The sequence below is a fragment of the Anolis carolinensis genome, chromosome 4, assembly GCF_035594765.1.
Source record: "Anolis carolinensis isolate JA03-04 chromosome 4, rAnoCar3.1.pri, whole genome shotgun sequence".
Classification (NCBI taxonomy): domain Eukaryota; kingdom Metazoa; phylum Chordata; class Lepidosauria; order Squamata; family Dactyloidae; genus Anolis; species Anolis carolinensis.
In genome coordinates, this window is record NC_085844.1 from 199,204,246 (window position 1) to 199,224,123 (window position 19,878).

The window sequence follows — 19,878 nt, forward strand, 5'->3', positions numbered from 1 at the left end:
TTTCTGTGCTTGAAGAATTTGTACCCTCACATAATTTGTTTTAATAAAGAAATTATCAAGAGGACAATTTCTGACCATGTTTTAAATCAGAAAACAAATGATAACAAAGCTATTACCAATACATCTAATGAGTAAAGATCAAATGGTATTAAAGCTTTCAATCATGTGTGTATACCACTCATTTTTTAAAGATTAAGCTGTCAATTTCTCTATCAGAGAAAAATTCAAAAATCTGTTTATCCCTCTGTCCAAAATTAGTTTAGGAACTTGATTAAAGAGTTGGTTCTAAATCCCAAAAGTTCAACTTTAATCAAAATCGTATTAACTTCTTCTCATGTAAGAATTCAAAGAAAGGCATTTTTAACAATCACCTTATACCTTTGTCTGTAGCATCTGCCAGAATTATATCTTCTGAAACATCCAAGGAAAGACATTCAGATGTGCTAACAGTTTTACACACACACAAAAATAACACTAATGGCAATAAATTTGAATTGACTACAAGTGGAGTAATCAATCCTAAGCAACAGGAAAACAGTAGCCATGGGCTGTTTCACTCATTTCATTGTGTTTTCGTACAGTTTTGTTTATTCAGAATGCACGAAACGGTATACCCCCCTCCAGTACAGAAACACCAGTGAAACAAATGAAAAGTGGGAATGGTAACTGCTTGTTGTCTGATTTTTGTGCCTGCCAGGGCTGTAGGCCCTGGGAGGCATGGGCGCTTCTCTCTTCTCCCCCCTTAACTGTGTAAAACAAAGGGAAAAAAATGCTTTACTGTAACTCCATCAGCATGTGTGAACACACTGCATCTTCAGCGCTTGGCGCTCTACTTCAGGATCTGGCGCGTGAGTAAGCGGAACGTCAAGTAAGATGCACTATTTCAGCACTGTTGCTTTACACAGTTAAAGGGGGGGGGGGAGAGAAGAGAAACGTCCATGCCTCCCCAAATAAGTCCTTTGTGTGAATACTTGGCTTTTATCTGCCATTTAAAAGTAAGAGTTAACTTCCTAGAGTTAAAATTATAATTAATTATAAGGCTTAATGACTACCTTTCAGCTTCCATTATAAAATTATGTTAATTCTTACTTTTATGTTTTTATTTAGATGGTATTTCTATATAACTATTCCAATAATCCTAGTTTTAAGTAATGCAATAATGCTCGAGTGGTAGATTTCAATATGGGAAAATACTAAAAATGTCAGAAAGCTGATCTAAGATGCTGATGTTAAATCTCAGTCCACATACATGCCAGTCTACACATAGATATCAGTGCATTTCCATTCTTTTTTCTTGGTAGGTTGACTGAAGCCATATGCTTGAGTGTGGATTTTATTATATTTCCTCTATTATTTTTTGATTACCATATAGTAGTTAATCCTCTAAATGGAATTATTTCACTTTCTTTTAAATTATGTGATCAAACAGTTATTCTAGAAGTTTCTAAGTAAATCAATATGGGAAAATTAGCATTACTGTACAAATACCTATACACAATACACAATTACTATACTTTATATCTATGCAGTGCACAATTCTAAAAAAATAGTATTATGTTTAGTCTCCACTGTTTTGGTATTTTTTACGTGTAGCATAAAAATGTTTTTAATAAAAAAAATTGCCATATTAATAGAATATTTTTAAACAGATCAACAGCTAGCTCCAAACTAGTTACTTGCACTTAATTTCTATTTAACTTCATTCTATTTAACGGAATGATTAATTTTTCAAAGTTATTTCAATCGAACACTGCACCCTCTGTCTACTCAAAAGTAAGCCACATCAAGTTAAATGAAAGTTATCCCTGTAAACATGGCATAGAATTGCTGCAGTAGTCTTGATCCAATCCCATATATTTCATATATAAATAACAGGACTTTGACTTCTTGTACTAGTGTAGACTTCTGCTGACCCAATTTAGCAAATATTCTTATATAAGAAGCAGCTTGTGTGCCAAACGCCTAAGGAAGTGATTTCACCCATATTGTTCTACGTTCCTGGGAGAGCATAACAACTTTCCAAAAGGTGCTCTGTACAAAAGTATAAACCAATATTACTACAAAGAAAACAGAACTATTTACTACATACTTTACTATAATTTGCAACATGGAACATCTTTGTTTTAAATATTTCTATTCCAGACTCTTCCTAAATGCTTCACAGCAGCATTTTGTACTGTATTCAGAGTAATAAAATACAGTTGAAAAACATTAGAATGGCAGAAAGTATACTGTTGAAAATAATTCAGGCACACCCACAGCCAGACTATGCTTTCTGCAAAACCAGAAAACCAACATTCAAAATGAAGGTGAAGTGAGAATGTTGAAATGAATGCTTTAACACCTCTGTCCATTTAAATGGTATATTATGAACATCTTATCTGAATATGCAAGTTTATGTTTATTTTTATGAACTGTGTCATTTGCTAGAAATGGCTACCTGGTATCCTAGCCTATAGAGGAAGAGGGGGAACAGACTTGATTTCTGCTGCCCTGGAAACTAGGACTCGAACCAATCGGTTCAAATTTCAGGAGAGGAGATTCCACCTGAACATTAGGAAGAACTTCTTTACTGTAAGAGCTATTCAGCAGTGGAACTCTTTGCCTCAGTGTGGTGGAAGCTCCTTCCTTGGATTGCCATCTGTCAAGGGTATTTTAATTGTGCTTTTCCTGCATAGCGGGGGTTGGACTAGATGAATCATGTGGTCTCTTCAAACTCGATTATTCTATGATTATATGATGACACAGATGGAAGAGAAAACATTTCAAGAAATGCTAATATCCAAACAAGAGGCTTACTTTACACAATTAACTTTGAAAATGGATTTTGGGTTTTAAGAGTTACAACAATATCATTTCTTTTGAACAGCATAGCTGTAGTCCAACTGTGGTCCTCCAGAATGAAAGACAAAGAATGGAACTGATCATTTCATGTTTGCTTTAAAACTTATTCAGTATTGCACCCCCCAAAGTTAACTTTTTCAGAATAACCACAACCAATTTGTTTTCTTAATTAGCATATCCATCAAACTAACTGATTATTCAAGGTTTTTGTTTTTGTTCTTCTAAACTGCAAATGCATTTACCGTATTTGATCACAATTTGATAAAGGAAATACCCTACCCAATAACTGAGAGAATTTCTGCATTATGTCAGCATAACATAACTAAGAGCAGAGAATGGAATCAAGGGTGTTGTCTGAAAATGTCTAGGCTTGTAGCTGCTACACAGCTGCAAAAGGCAGCCATGCTGCAATAAGCAATCTATCCTGGCTGCATAACAGGCAGTGACTACTATCTTTTTATTAAATGCATGTACAAAAGGAAACACAACACTGCCATCAAACACGTCTCCATACAGACAATTGGCCGTCGTTAATTAATGCCCTTCATGAATTTTTAACTGTCTTTTATGTATGTGTTGACTCAACAAGATGATTTTCTAAGTTCTATAGCACAAAAATAATACTTCAATGCCTACTGAAAGAATAAAGCTATTTACTTCTGTTGACAAACTGACCACTGAAGTTGTCTGAAGTTGCTGACTTAGAGAACCAGTCTTATAACAGCTGTCAGGAAAAGAACCTTTGTGTGCAACAACCAACAAGATTTTTTATGCTGAAGGGATTTGTAGGAGAAACCATTTTACATCAGTTGAAAGAACATGTGATCACTTCAAAAGTTCCCAGAAGGGAGTTTCCAAGCACATGGGTTCTAATTATGTTGTTCTCAAGAAGAAATAAGTTAATTCATCTCAGACTATGGGAACAGGATAACTGAAAAGCTTACAACAGCATCTACTACAGCAACAAGAAAAGCAGGCAGGTTTTTTTCATGTTAAAGCATTTGTTTGACAAAAAGCACCTCGAATACATATAAAGTTGTGATTAAACGTGAATATTCAATAGACAAATATTTGAATTTTATACATAAAAAGTAGCATCTATCACAATAAGATGTGCTACTCTGTACATTTAAAAAGAGCAAAAAAAAAAAAAAACCTTTGAGGCCTGTGGCAAAGTTTAATGTGACTGAAGTCATGTGGGAGTAGAGTTATCATATTCAGCCACAAAGGAATTAAAGGTTCCAATATCCATATAACCTTTCGGGAGGAGCAAGAGAAGAAATTCTTCCTAGATTATCTTAAGTTTGATACACTTGATGGAATTAAATTCTTCTTCAAATATAATGTATGTTTCACAGCAGTATATCAGAAGCAATTATATAAAATTGATGAGCACACATATGGTGGTACAACTTTAATGAATTATTTAAAAATAATTTGGTGATATACCATTAAGAAATTGCATGGTCAGTACTGACCAACATACAAAAAAAAAAAAAAAAGACCACAGCTATTTAGAGAATGTACCACAATGGCTCACATATTTAACAGCTATGTTCAAAAAGATTCCATTCTTGTCTGTATCCTCTGTATACAAAGTCTTTATGGGAAGAAACTTGTCAAAACCAGGAGACTGTCAGGTTTTGTGGTGGGAAAGCACAAAAAGGAAGCATTTAAAAACAGAAACCCAAAACACAAGTAAAGAAAACAGCGGACTAATCAAAAGAGATTTTTTAAAATCCCTAGTGGATTTCAGAGGATCTGATGGTCTGTGTTCATATACAGTAGAACTTCGGTAGTCCGAGTTAAATGGGCGGACCTCAGCTCGGTCAACCCAGATCACTCGGATTACCAGGTTCCTTGCTCTCCCTTTGGCGGCCACTTGGAACCAGGGAAGCGACACCCGCTTCCCTGGCTCCAAGTGGCCACAAAAGGGAGGAAGCCTCTTCGTTCAGCAGGCGCTTTGTTCCAAGCACCCGCTGAATGAAGAGGCTTGGTCTCCCTTTGGCGGCTGCTTGGAGCCAGGGAAGCGACACCCGCTTCCCTGGCTCCAAGTGGCCACAAAAGGGAGGAAGCTGTTCAGCGGGCGCTTCGTCCAAGCACCTGCCAAATGAAGAGGCTTGCTCTCCCTTTGGCGGCCGCTTGGAGCCAGGGAAACGGGTGTCGCTTCCCTGGCTCCAAGCACCCGCCGAACGGAGAGAAAACCTCTCCGTTCGGCAGGTGTTTGGGCCAGCCATTGAGCGGGTGAAGGGGGAGGGCTGCAAAAGCCCGCCTGCGCCTCGGCTCCTTCGTCACGCCGGGGGCCGGCAGCACTGGTGCCCGGCGTGGCGAAGGAGCCGGCTGTGCATGTTGCTAGGTAGATAGCAAGCTACCTTGCAACACGCACAGGGCGCTTGCCCCTTGGGAGGTGCCCCCTGCGTGTTGCTAGGTCACTTGCTATCTACCTAGCAACACGCACACTTAGCCAGCCAGCGAGCAGGTGAATGGGGAGGGCCTTTGCGGCCCTCCCCGTTCACCCGCTCAGATTTCAAGGAGGCTTGGATGAGCGGGGCTTGAACGAGCGGGGTTCTACTGTATTACTTTAAAAAGGTTTCATAGTTCAATTCTTGCTCCCAAGTTGTGAAATTTCCTTCCTTGCAAGGTATGGTTGACCCCCTCCTTGCTGTCTTGCTGTCCACTGGCAATTAAAAGACCTTTCTATTAAAGGAAAGATTTGGCTTTTAGCATGCTGTAGCAGACAAATATTTTAAAGGGGAGGATTATAGTGTCTGAGTTTTATAATACTGTACTTTAAATGTCTTTTCTTTTTTTTAACTTGTGTTTTTAAAATTAAGGTCGGTTTAATTGAGTTTTAATGTTTGCATTACTGCATTGTGTTTCTACATTTTGCATACCACCCTTGAATCCTATGCTGAGAGAAATGCAACATCTAATTAACACTACCAGGTTTCTTCTAACTGCAGCCATCTCTGATCTAGAGATAGTCTCTAGATCAGAGACTCTAGATCAAGAAAGGCGCTCTTCTAAGGTTTTGCAAGAAGCACACCATTCCTGTCCCAAAAAACCTTCCTTGCAAGCATTTGCAAAACAGAAGAGCAATCTAGGAAGATTGTGGGGAAAGCTGAGTGCAGCACTAGCACAGCTGAGGGAAGGGAAGCCAGCCTGGTTCAGGACACAAGCCAGGCGGGAATGTTGGGGGGGGGGGGGCTTTCCAAACACTTTTATCGCTATGATAACTGCCTAGATTTCAATGGGGACTATGGTGAGAACTGGTATTGGGTCTGGCTTTCAACTGAATATGGTAAATGTTTTCTCCTATACTTTGTTTATTTTTAATTCCAAAATGTAATGAACTTTCTGGATAACCCTCATATAATTCATTTGTTTGTACTTGGCCAGATATTTGGAGATTTACTTTTTCTAAAATTTCTCACTTGTTTAAGAAACGATTCCAGAAATATGTGAGAACTACAATTCTATCACTAAAACCATCTTTTAGCGGAAGGCGTTTACACATGTGTTATCCTAGTAATTTCATACATTCTTAGAGGAATCAGATACCAGCACCCATTTCAATATGGCTTCAAACCAGGGTGTGGTACTGGAACACTCTTAAGTTTCTTGACTGACAAACTATAATACACTAAAGAAAGGGTTAGTGGTATCCAGTTGATTTTCCTGATTTTTAAGAGATTTTTTTGATACCATGGTATTCTATTAGATCAGCTCTGCAGGATGGGAATGAAAGGCACTGTGTTTTGTGGTTGTGGGGATTCCTATTCATCCTTACATTAGGCTTCCTCTATACCAAGTTTGGAAACTCCAATTAGTTCAAAATGTAGCAGCCAGTAGTCACAGGAACACCAGGAGTGAGCACAGTACACCTATACTAAAGTCACCCCACTGGTTTCCAGTTAGTTTCCGGGCTACGTAGAAATAGTTTGTTTTGACCTTTAAAGCCCTATATGATTTGGGTCCAGATTACCTACTGGATCGCCTTCTTCCATACAATCTGCCCCAAGACCTGCCAGGAGAGCTTCAACAGCCCGATCAGCTGTCAGAATTTAAGACATAACTTAAGACCCATCTCTTCCGGCAGACCTACCCAGACAACTTTAAGTTGTGAATTTTAATCTGCATTTCATCAGTGGATTTGAATATGTATTTTGACTCTGTGTATCTTGTTGTATGTATTTTAATAGTGTTTTATCTCTTGTTTTAATTATGTTTTATCCAGCCTTGAGTCGCTGGGAGAAGTGGGTAATACATTCATTATTTGATACACAACAAGATTATTACACAGCAAACAAGATCATTATGCTGGTTGTTGTATTGGATCACATGTCGGACACCTCATTCATTATTGTTGTTGTTGTTGTTACTACTACCACCACCACTACTACTACTACTACAACAATGCTGTGAAATGCCACACAATTCCAGTTTTATCCCCATGCTATCTGACATCCTTATGAAGCTGCTGGGTATCACAGGAGTTTTAGAGTTGATTGGATCTATGTAAATGGTAATATATTGGACAGGAAGTGAAGTTTAATCTCAGCGAGGCCAAGCTCCTGGGAATTAGTGGTTTCAGGTTCAAGAACTGGAAAAGCAACCTGACATGGATTGAATTGCATTCCCCTTGAAGGAACAGGTACATAACTTGAGAGTATACCCTTTTTTTTTTTTTTTGCTGGCCCACCAAATAGACTCTATAGCTTAGAATTTCGTTTTCTTATTTTGCTTTATTGTGATGAGCAGCTTTTAACTGGTATGCCATCTACAACCTTTCATGGACAGGTACCTTAGCCAAGTAGGGCATGCACTGGTAATTTATAGATTTATAGAGTCAATTAGTACAATTAGTGGTGCAGCGGGTTAAACAACTGAGCTGCTGAACTTGCTGACCAAACGGTTGGTGGTTCAAATCCAGGGAATGGGGTGAGATCCCGTTGTTAGCCACAACTTCTGCCAACCTAGCAGTTTGAAAACATGCAAATGTGAGTAGATCAATACGTACCACTACGGCAGAAAGGTAATGGCGCTACATGTAGTCATGCCAACCACATGACCATGGAGGTGTGTACGGACAACGCCACTTTTCGGCTTAGAAATGGAGACGAGCACCCCTTCAGAGTTGGACATGACTAGACAATCTCAAGGGGAAACTTTTACCTTGTATAATTAGAAATTTAATGGCTTGAGAAAAGTGTAGAATTTTGGGAAAAAAACCTCCTCCCCTAAAATCATTTCCTTCTGGGAAAAAATGAAAATGGATTATGGGATATTTTATTTTTAACTGTAATTCCTGGTGTTGGAGTCTTTGTTTCAGTTCATTTTATGGTGATAAGTGCCATTTATTATCTTTGCACTACAGAGAACAAGCAGAGACAAAATAATTTTGTGTGCTTTAATAACATGGATGGTTTCTGCTTTTATTGGGGTTTTCCTCTTACTCCTCATAAACTGAAAGAACAATTAGTTTTTATCAAGAACCTTCCTAGCTCTATTTAAGTAAGCAACAACAAAAACAATTTTTAAAAATAAATTCCATTTGTAATTATTTTCTGAATAAAATGTCTTTTACTGTCTCCTCTAGTAAATTCTTCACAGTGTCATATGTAGTTTCACATAATGATGTAAAACTTGTTACATTTTATTTTCAAACCTTTCCATTTTGCCCTAAAATCCAGGGGGAAAAATAGCCCATTATTTCTAAATTTCTGGAGACTTTAGATCTCTAAAGTATAATGATTTCTATGTGGAGCTGCCCTTATAGATGAACCTACAGGTAGTCAATATGATTTTGTAGCAATTATACTAGGTGCCAGTACACTGGCATGCTAATTATAGATACCGGCAATTACATTAAAAGCCATAAACAGACTGGTACTAGCTAATTAAAATCAATTAAAACCTTTTCCTATATATGTCTGCCCAAGAACTGAAGACTGTTCAAGGGGGGCTTCCTGATGTAGGATTCTGGTCTTGGGAAAAGGCAGAAGATAAAATTAAAGAACATAAAATAAATTCTTCTGCATTTCACCAATGGGCGCATTAGACTATAGGCAGACCCCAAGTTACAAACATCCAACTTACAAATGACTCACAGTTAAGAATGGGGGTGAAAAAACAGGAAGTGAGAGAAATCTACCCCTAGAAAGAGATATTCACTCCTGGAAGAATTATCATGGGGAAAAGGTGTCTCCACTGAAGTTTTATCTCCAATCCTTGCTTCCACAAGCAGACATTTATTTCAAAATCCAATTATCACAGGGACAGAAAGTGAGATGAAATCTTCTGAACAGAGGCACAGACAGAAAACACCACGGGGTGTTAACCCTTCCTATGCTATCCAAAGCTTTTCTGTGTGTGTGTGTGTGTGTGTGTGTGTGTGTGTGTGTGTGTGGTTGGAGTTACACTTTTTAAAGTATCTACTCCGCCTTACATACCAATTCAGCTTAAGAACAAACCTACAGAATCTATCTTGTTTGTAATTTGGGAGCTGCCTGTATACCTAAATTTGGGAGAGGGAAATCTTCTATATCTGGATGTGGTATTTTAGTGTCAAGCTAAAACATGGCTTTTCATGAACATCTCCAAAAGTGGATTAAAACTGTTTTTGCTGTTGCTGTGTGCTTTCAAGTTGAGTTTTCTTGGCAAGATTTGTTCAGAAGAAGTTTACCTTCATTTAAATTATTAAATTGTTGAATTTGCCTTTAAACTTATTTTTATTTCTTTAGATCAGGGATTCTCAAACTCTTTCAGTCACGAAGCCCTTTTGGAAGCAAAAGTTTATTGTGAAGTCCCAAGAAATGTTTTTATATTATACAGGATGTTTGTAAAAGAACTCCCTATTCACCATTTAAATTAAATGGTGAATAGGAAGTTCTTTTTCAAACACCCTGTATATTATATTATATATAATGTATATATATATCAGGCATGGGCAAACATTTTGATCAACATAAACTAAACAGTATTTCAGTGAAAGACCCTAGGGGCCATCCAGTCCAACCCCCTTCTGCCATGCAGGAAAAGCACAATCACAGGATCTGGGCGGCGAGGAAACAATGTTTTTGGGGACAAGGAAAGCGAGGGGGGAGGCTTCTGGCAGCAAGGGAGGCAGGGGGAGGAAAGCATGAAGCCCCTTAATATGCTTCGCGGAGCCCCAATGACTCCGCAAAACACCCTTTGAGAACCCCTGCTTTAGATGGTTCAACTTATTTTAACTTTTTAAAACTAATTTTAAAACAGGTTCTTCTGAGATCTCACTAAATAAGTTTGGAAATAAATATTTCACTTCAATAAATAAATAAAAATAAATAAATGAATATGTTTTTATTATTATTATTTCAGAAGTAATTCTAAAGCTACTTAAGTCTCAATCAAGAGAGAACAGTAGGGTATAAATATAGTAGTACTGTAATAACAACTCATCTAGCACATTTTATTGCTCTTATAGTTATTTAATCCGGATGTTATATTTTGTTATACATTCTCAAGTATGTATTGTGAATTAGGGCACTCAATGCTATGGAATTCTGTGAGGTGTAATTTTACAAGGCGTTTAACCTTTTCTACTAAAGAGTGCTGCTTCCTCACCACACTTCAACTCCCATGATTCAACATTAAGCCATGACAATTGAAGTGGTTCAAACTGCATTCGTTGCATTTATTCTACAATGTAGATGCAGCCTTAATTAGAATTTATATGAAAATAAGGCAGCTAATGACAGTGTGTGTATTGTATACATTTTTCCATATGATTAAATTCATTGATATAAATTGCTTAAAACAAACTGGAGTAAATCAATGGGACTTACAAAAGATTTAATTTACCATTCAACCATTAATTCAATGAGTTTATTCCAGTAAATTATCACATGAAATTAAGCCACTTACCTCTGCATAAACTGACTGTTGCTAAAAACTGGTGCTCAAATGTGCCTGTTTTCCTTCCATTTGTTGTCATCTCTTTCCCCTTTTAGGTTTTTTTTTTAAAAAAAAATATGAAGCCCAAGGGCAATGCAAGTATTTTATTTTTATTTCATATAAAAATGCTGCACATCAAAAACTGAGTATTAAATATTGTAAAACAAAGGAAAATTTAATTAATAAAAATTAAACTATGATAGCCTTTTCATAGAAATTGCTGCTTTATTATTTCTACAGCAACTGAACATATTTTCCTCACGTTGTAAGAGGCTTAAGTAAATGTTTAGAACTTTTAACCTCAATGCACTAAACTTTGAGAACATCTAGGTAAGGAATTTTTACATTTACTTCAATTGAATTCTGTTTATTTTGTTTCTCTTCTAACAGTGGGAACCATAGACTAGCAATTTAACACTGCAAAGCAAATTGTGCAATCGCATGTAACTCTCCACCCACATATTCATCCTACACAGCAACAGATCATATAATAATCCAAACTACTAGTCATTGCTTATTAGCATTGCCAATTACTCTGGGCTTGGTTATCTATGTTTAAAGATCAATGAAACAGATTTTTAAGGCTTGCAAGCTCTGTTTCTTTATGAGTCATGTCAACCCGGGGCTTGGATTTCTAAACCAAACATGAGATCAATAGCCACTTGATAAGACCATTTACCTGCATTAGACCACGTATACCATTATGTTTGAACCGAACCAATGCTGCTACCTGGATATGTTGTTTTGCATTTAAATAAGTCTGAACAAATTTACACACGATTATTTATCTCTTGCTCAACAAAACATAAAGAAATGGTTATATTGTATAATGCAGTCCTTTACAGCTCACTTCAGATGATTCATCACACCACGAATTTGCACTACATGAACAAGCTCTGGGCTTAATATGTTCTCTCTTCCCTTTGCACAACACGGTTCGCTTCCTATCTCTGCAATTTGTAGCAAGTCACAGTTCTGAATAAAAAAATTACTGAAAATACCTCAACTCCGGACACTAGTTCATCCAGAATGGTATCCTGAAACCTGGGATAGAGACATTTAAGCATTTTGTAGTGGAAGGGAGGCGTATTCAAAACAGCACATCTCAGATTTGTACACCGAGGAAAGCCAAACTCCAAGCTAGACACCATAAACTGTCCAATCTACTCTATATGAAACTAAAGAAGTTGGGATCAGAGTACATTTATTTTGCTTTCATGAACATACAACGTATTATCTTAAACGTTATCAACAAGGCAAGCACCTGCTGTGGAAATTAGTTCAGAACTTGAAAATTCAACACTTCTCAACCTGATTCCAAAATGTCTTACACAGCAAGATAAATGTCTCACCTACAGATGTTGTTGCTAGTTACATCACTCCTAGCCAATACAGCCAATGATAAGAGATAATGGGAGCTGCAGTTTAAAAATATCAGATGGACCATATGTACCCCTTTGTATTCCACAATAATCCATTAAAATCTAAAACAATTACTTTCCTTGTACATAACAGAGTTTGATGGCATTCCAGAAATGGGCTTGATTCCAAGACAAAAGCTTTAAAAATTCTATTTGTCTTGTCAGAGAAATTGAAAGACTTCCTTCCATTGATCACATGATTGCAGTCTAAGAATATATAGTATTAAAATCTAGCCATAATTTCAATTCACACCCATTTACCATGCACATCATTTTGGAAAAGGCCTCCCAACAAATAAGTAGGCAAGACTTTCACATCCTCTGAAGCGGTGTGATGAAAATGAACAACCCAGAATGTTTTGATTAAAAATTTTTTTAAGTGGTTTCTAAAGAAAACTCATATTTCAACTAGTTATATATTCCCAAATTCAAGTCTAAAATGAATTGGCAATCATTTGTTACCTTAAGAATCATACTCTGTACTTCAACCTCATTCCAACTTTTGATTTATTCTATTGAGCACTAAAACCATCGCTTTCATTTGTCTTTTTTATTCCTCTTTTATAAAACTTGAGTGCACCTACAACAAAGCTGCACCGTTATAGCTATGCCACTACTGAAATTTTGATATGCTGCCCAATTCAGTTGATTTTCTCAGTGCAGTACAATAACATGATTTCCAATGCCATCAGTCTCATCAAGTACTGTTTCCAATTTACTACAGCATTCACCAAGATCAGATTCATGGTAATTTAGGATACAGCACTCTAGTCTAAGGGAGGGGGGGAGCAAGGGTGCAGCAAAGTGGATCAACACACACAATGGAGCATTATAACACCAACAATCCCTTCCAAGTGTTTGCTCAGAAGAGATGTATTTAGCTTCCTGCCTGCAAGGACTTCATCCCAAGAGTGATGCATTTTTCATTTTAATATCGCTACCATTCCTTTTCAGAAATTTTCAGGGTCAAGGGAAAACATTATCCACATGTTCCTTTGACAATGACTGAATGATATAGATTTATTTCATCTTTGGGGGGGGGGGGCAGGAAGAAACACAAGGGTGGATATAAACTTTCCAAAAATCATTCCAAGAAAGCCACACAAAACAGAAACAATGCATATGCATTGCAAACATGTGTTATCATTAACCCATTATTCCCACTTAAACCTGCCATGCTCTGCAATTCTAATGGATAATAAGAAAAGATCAATAAGACCATGAATAGTTAGGTTCTTTCCTTGGTTCTAGCTAGTTTCAAATATCAACTTTCAACTTATCAAATACACTTTTGCACAGCATGGGATCCAATTGAACTCCATCACTTCATCAGGGAACCCTTTCTTATTCTCCCTACTCCATACTCTCTCAGCTGCTCTCCCCTGCCCCAACTTCTGCTGGAGAAATTTAACCTTTCCCTCACCCCAGGATGACTGTCAGCCTTCCCCAAGACTCCCCGGTGTCCTGCAGCCATCAGACCCTCCTCATACTTACTCAGGAAAACATCTGTCTGTCCCAGTTGCACCAAAACAGGCAATTCCTCCCAGTGTAGACCTTTCCTGCTTAAGTACACACAGAGAGAGATGGTAGCAAAAGCTTTCATTGGACTTTATCACACGAGCTTGTTGTCTCACCATAACTGTGTTCTTTAAACAAACAGAAACATGTTGTTGGAATAATGAATTGCTGCAAACCTTGCTGCAATTGCAGTGCTTGTACTTTGCTCATGTGAATTCCCACAACCAGTCTTCAATGCTGCCTCACTTCCTACCTGTTTGTCCTACCCATCTGCAATATGTTTTTATTGTTTTCCCTTCGCCCTATTTTGCTGTAAATGAATAGTCACACATTTACAGACCCTCGCAAGATCTGCCTCTACTTCGTAATATCAAGACTACAGAAGAACAATGTCACAGAAAAAAGAGTGATGGAGAAACAGCGATATTGGGTTTAATTATTTTCCCTATCAATCCAATCACTATTCAAGTGCAATGCAAGTGCAAGAGAGACAGGCTATTGTGTAGTAATTGGGCTGTTATCACGTCTTGTGAGAAAGTTTGTAGACATAAGTCTATTTCCTCAGATACATTAAGTTAAGTGCTTAGGAACAGGCCCTTATAACTATGCATGAGCAGGCTATGTGTAAATAGCAATGGAAATGCAAAATGTGTGGGTATGGTGATATGGTAACAAGTTCAGTTTTAATTATTGTTATTGGAGGACAAACAACCCCCTAACTTGTCACATTATCACTATACCCACATGTTTCGCATTTCTAAAGCTACTCTCTCACAAACAGTTTGCCTATAAAGATTTGTTTCTAGTCTCTTCACTCCATGTATCTGAGGAAGCAGACTAGACCATGAAGACTGCAGAATTATGGCAGTTTGACACCACTTCAACTGCCATGGCTTCATCTTATGGCAGGGGTCCCCAAACTTTTTTAACAGGGGGCCAGTTCACGGTCCCTCAGACCATTGGAGGGCCGGATTATAGTTTTTTTAAAAAAAAGCTATGAACAAATTCCTATGCGTACTGCACATATCTTATTTTGAAGTAAAAACAAAAACAAAAAAGGAACAAATACAGTCTCAATGTTAATAATAATAATAATAATAATAATCATCATCATCATCATCAAAATAATAAAGAGGGTTGGAAGAGACCCCTTGGGACATCTACTCCCTCCCCCTTTTGCTTTTGTGCATCACATCATAATCAAAGCATCCCTGACAGATAGCCACCCAATAACAGCAACAACAACAACAACAACACCACCATAATAAACATGGTTGGAAGAGACCCCTTGGGCCATAGAGTCCAACCCCTTTCTCCCTTTGTGAACCAAAACATAAAGCACCCCTGACCAACAACAACAACAACAACAACAATAATAATACACTAAAAATCAGGGTTGGAAGAAATTGCTAGCCTTCAAGAAAAATGAATCCACGACAGGGCTGCAAAGGAGGGAGTCTGTGTGGCAAGATAAAACGGGAGCCCTCTACCTTTTACCACAGGCATGCCCCTATTGTTGTTTCGCCTCCTCCATTGCAGGAAGGCGCATACCAGGTGAGGGAGGAGGAGGAAAAGGAGTGTGCGAGGTGAGCGAGGAGGCAGGAAAGGCACGCATCTTTCCCTCCTCTCTCGTTCTGTGCAGGCCTTCCTCAGCGGTAGCGAGGAGGAAAGGAGGAAAGGCCCACGCCTTTTCCTCGCCCCATGAGGCCCTTCCTCGACAGCGGGAAAGGTGCGTGCGTGACGAGGAAATGGCGTGCGCCTTTCTCACTTCTCTCACCTCACGCGCACCTTTCCCACTGCCTTCCTCGACGGCGGCAGCGGGAAAGCTGCCCGCGAGGTGAGGGAGGAAAGTCACATGCCTTTTCCTCGCCTCGTGCAGCTCTTCCTCGGCGGCAGCAGCAGTGGGAAAGGTGAGTGCAGGGCGAGGAAAAGCCATGCACCTTTCCTCCCTCACCCTGCGCTCACCTTTCCCGCTGCCTCCCTCAGCAGCGGCAGCGGGAAAGCGCCCCACGCAGCGGGGGAGGAATGCCTTTTCCTCCCCCCGTGCAGCCCTTCCTCGATGGTGGGAAAGCTGCCCCTGGGGTGAGGGAGGAAAGCCGCACACCTTTTCCTCGCCCCGTGCGGCCCTTCCTCAGCAGCGGCAGTGGGAAAAGTGCCTGTGGGGCGATGGAGATAAGAAAGGCATGTGCCTTTTCCTCCTTCTCCACACTACATGCACCTTTCTTGGCGGAGGAGGAAGGAGCCACCACCGCGGGGGCCGGATAAATGGCTCCGATGGGCCGGATGTGGCCCGCGGGCCGTACTTTGGGGACCCCTGTCTTATGGGATTGTGTACATTGTTGTTGCACCAGAGCTCTTTAAGTAAGAAAGGCAAGTATCTCACAAATCTACAAATCCCAGAATTCCACAATATGGAGACATGGCCATTTATGTGGTGTCAAAATGCTACAACTCTGTAGTGTGGTTACAGCCTTAGATTAGGAAAGCTTATGCTACCAGCTTCTTTCTCTCAGTTGGTCTCGAGCTGGCTCTACACTGTCAAATCAATGCTGTTTGACCCAACTTTAACTACCAAGTCAGAGTGCTATGGAACCCTGGAGTTGTAGTTTAATGGAGCACCAGCACTCTTTGACAGAGTAGACTAAAGACCTTGTTAAACTACAGCTCCCATGATTCCATAACATTCAGACATAGTGGTTAAAATGGTGTCAAATTGCATTAATTCAAGAGTGTAGATGCAACCTATGAAAGCTTATGCTACCCATTTCTTATCTCTGTATATCTCAAATGTGCTAAAAGATCCTTCTGTGACCCGATATCCCAAGACCAATCGGCTATGTCTCCTGCTTCAGTGATGTTTGGAAGATGACAAACACCCTCAGGTCTTTACCAGCCAGCATCTTTCATAATAATAATTTTATTTCTTACCCACCTCTCCTTGTGGCTTGAGGAGGATTACGACATAGCTAAAAACACGTACTGTAATCATAAACATTATATAAAATACTGGCAGTCCCCAAGTTACAAACAAATGACTCATAGTCAAGAACGAGGGTGAGACAATAGGAAGTGAAAGAAATCTGCCCCTGGGAAGGGAAATGTACTCCTGGAAGAGTTATAATGGGGAAAAGGTGTCTCCGCTGAAGCTTTATCACCAATTTTTGTTTCCAAAACAAGCCAATTTTTTTTTCAAAATCCAATTGTCACAGGGACAGAAAGTGAGATGAAATCTTCTGAATAGGGCACAAGCAGCAAAATAACCACCACAGGGGTCTTAACTCTTCCTTACGCTACCCAAAGCTAACATACACACACACACACACACACTCTCTCTCACACACACACACATATATATATTGTTGAAGTTACACTTAAAAATGTGCCTGTTTTGACTTGCATACAAATTCAACTTAAGAACAAACCTACAGAACCTATCTTGTTCGTAACTTGGGGACTGCCTGTATATGCAAATTTAGGAGAGGGACTTCTCCTATACCTGGTTATAGTATTTGATTATAGTGTCAAGTGGGAGTTTGTTGTCAATGTTATCAAAGGCCTTCATGGCCAGAATCACTGAATTGCTGTGAGTTTTCTGGGCCCATGTTCCAGAAGCATTATTTACTGCAGTTTTACCTGCATCTATGGCAAGCATCCTCAGAGGTTGTGAGGTCTGTTGGAAACTGGGCAATTGGGGTTTATGTATCTGTGGAATGTTCAGGGTGGGAGAAATAACTCTTGTCTGTTTGAGGCAGGTATGAATGTTGCAATTGGCCACTTTGATTAGCATTTAATAGCCTTTCAGCTTCAAGGTCTGGCTGCTTACTACCTGGGGGAATCCTTTGTTGAGAGGTGTTAGCTGGCCCTAACTGATTCAATGTCTGGGATTCGCCTGTTTACTGAGTGTTGCTCTTCATTTAATATCCTGAATTTAGAGTTTTTTAAATACTGGTAGCCAGATTTTGTTCTGAGAGAGAGAGGGGGCCTTCTCGGTGGTGGCCTCCCGGCTCTGGAATGCCCTCCCAGGGGAGATCAGGCTAGTCCCTACCCTCCAAACCTTCAGCACACAATTAAAGACCTGGCTTTTCCGACAAGCCTTTGATCATGTTTAGACTCTCTTATAATACATATAAGGACCTTTAGACTTTTTTAGACTCTTTACAATTCTGAGGTTGAATACTGCTGTTTTATCTTCAGCAATTGCTCTATTTATTGTTTTTACCAGGGGGTACTGTGAATTTATGATGTTGTGGTGACTGTTTATTGCCTATGTTTTGTTTTGCACTTGTTGTATTTTGTGTCACACCTTGAGTGTTTTCTGAGCCGCCCCAAGTCCCTCTGGGAGATGTTGGCGGGTTTTACCATTATATTTTTATTATTACTATTTTCATGGTTTCCGCCTTTCTGATGAAATAGTCCACATGCTTGTTATTCAATGCTAATCAAGGAAGCCAATTGCAACATTCACACCTGCCTCAAGCAGACAAGAGTTCTTTCTCCCACCCTGGACCTTCCACAAATATATAAACCTCACTTGCGTAGTTTCCAACAGACCTAACAACCTCTGAGTATGCCTACCATAGACGCAGGCGAAACGTCAAGAAAAAATGGTTCTGGAACATGGCCATACAGCCTGGACAACTCACAGCAAAGCAGTTTGTTATCACATTGAAACAGAGGTGAACTTTGGCCCTTCGGGTGTTTTGGACTGCAACTCCCACAATTCCTAACAGCCTACCGGCTGTTAGGAATTGTGGGGGTTGCAGTCCATAACACCCGGAGGGCCGAGGTTTGCCCGTGCCTGAGTGACTGCTATGCCTCTTCAATGGTGGGTGTAATCGGGGCCTAAGGCAGACCTACTCGGCCTGGGACCCCGAAGAGGCCTGTGACAGGGCCTGGAATTCCTTACCGACCAGCAGCGCGGCTCCGCCATGGCCACCAGGGGCGCTGTCCGAGCCCGAAGGGGCGGGATGCTGCTGCTGAAGCTGAGGCGACTCCTCCACGGGCGCAGGCCCAGCAACAGCAATAGTGGGGAGGCCTTGGGAGTACTTGACGTCGCGGAAGAACTTCTTGGTCTCGCGCAGGTTGTGCTGCAGCCGCGCCAGGTGCCGGTTGTAGTGCCCGAAGGCGCGGCACAGCTCGCGGTTTAAGCTCCCGCCTCCTCCTCCTCCCCCGGAGTCCCGGGCCGAGTGGGGCCCCGACATCTCTCCCGCCGGGGCTTCCGTCCCTGGCTCTTCCCCGCCTCCGCCTCCTCCTTCTTCCTCTTCTTCCCACCAGGGTGGAGTTTCCGACGCGGCCAGACTGCTCTCGCTGCTCTCGCCCACACAGCCTTCCTTCCGCGGCCTCCCCCTTTTTCTCCTCCTTCGCTGTCAAGTCGCGTCGCACCGAGCCGCACTGCGCACGGAACGGAACCTTTATCCGGGCGCTCTGGCGGGGAGGGGAGGCGGCCAAGGGGCGGACCCATTCACCCTGACTTTGCGCGCAGGGCCTTCTGGGGAATGTAGTTCCCTGGCTGCGGAACGCTTGCCTGCCTGCCTTCCTTCTTTTCCCCCCTTGCTGCAGAGGAATGGCTTCTCCTCTCCAAAAGGCGGGAGAGCGGAGTCAAGGCGCGCATGCGCAGAGCCTCTCCGAAAAGCACGCTGAAGATTTCCATTCATTCGGCTTAATGCGGCTTGACCCTGTTTGAGTTGCCCTGACTCAGTGCGACGGACTCCTGGGAGGTGTAGTTTCACGAAGGCCTTTCGCCCTCTCTGGCCCCTTCCACACAACTGTATAAAACCCCACATTATCTGCTTTTAACTGGGTTATATGGCAGTGTGGACTCAGGGCCCTTCCACACAGGCATATAACCCAGAATATTAAGACAGAACATCCCACAATATCTGCTTTGAACTGTGTTATCTGAGTCCACACTGCCATAAATCCCAGTTCAAAGCAGAAAATGTGGGATTTTATTCAGCTGCGTGAAAGAGGCTTCAGATAACCCAGTTCAAAGAAGATAAGTGCTGGTGCCTCACCAAACGACAACTCTCAGGATTCCCTAGGATTGGGTCATAGCAGTTAATGTGCCAAACTATATACAGTAGAGTCCCGCTTATCCAGCCTTATCCAATGTTCTGGATTATCCAACACAGTCTGCCTCCTGCCCGATCTACAGCTGTTT

General features: G+C 40.6%; 1 protein-coding gene across 2 annotated transcripts in view; it reads right to left on the bottom strand.

Annotated features, from left to right (window-relative positions):
* Nucleotides 1-19,258, bottom strand: part of dstyk (dual serine/threonine and tyrosine protein kinase) — a 53,750-nt gene extending 34,492 nt beyond the window's left edge. The window contains exons 1-2 of one of the 2 annotated variants that reach the window (XM_016993258.2): nt 18,625-18,760; nt 13,695-13,846 (exon numbers count right to left, since the gene is read on the bottom strand). In XM_016993258.2, coding sequence (XP_016848747.1) covers nt 13,695-13,803 — 109 coding nt within the window. In that variant the 5' untranslated portion in view covers nt 13,804-13,846; nt 18,625-18,760. Of the gene's footprint in view, nt 1-13,694; nt 13,847-18,624 lie in introns of both variants that reach the window. The other variant, XM_003220361.4, reaches the window with a different exon arrangement.
* Between the last annotated feature and the right edge of the window lie 620 nt (nt 19,259-19,878).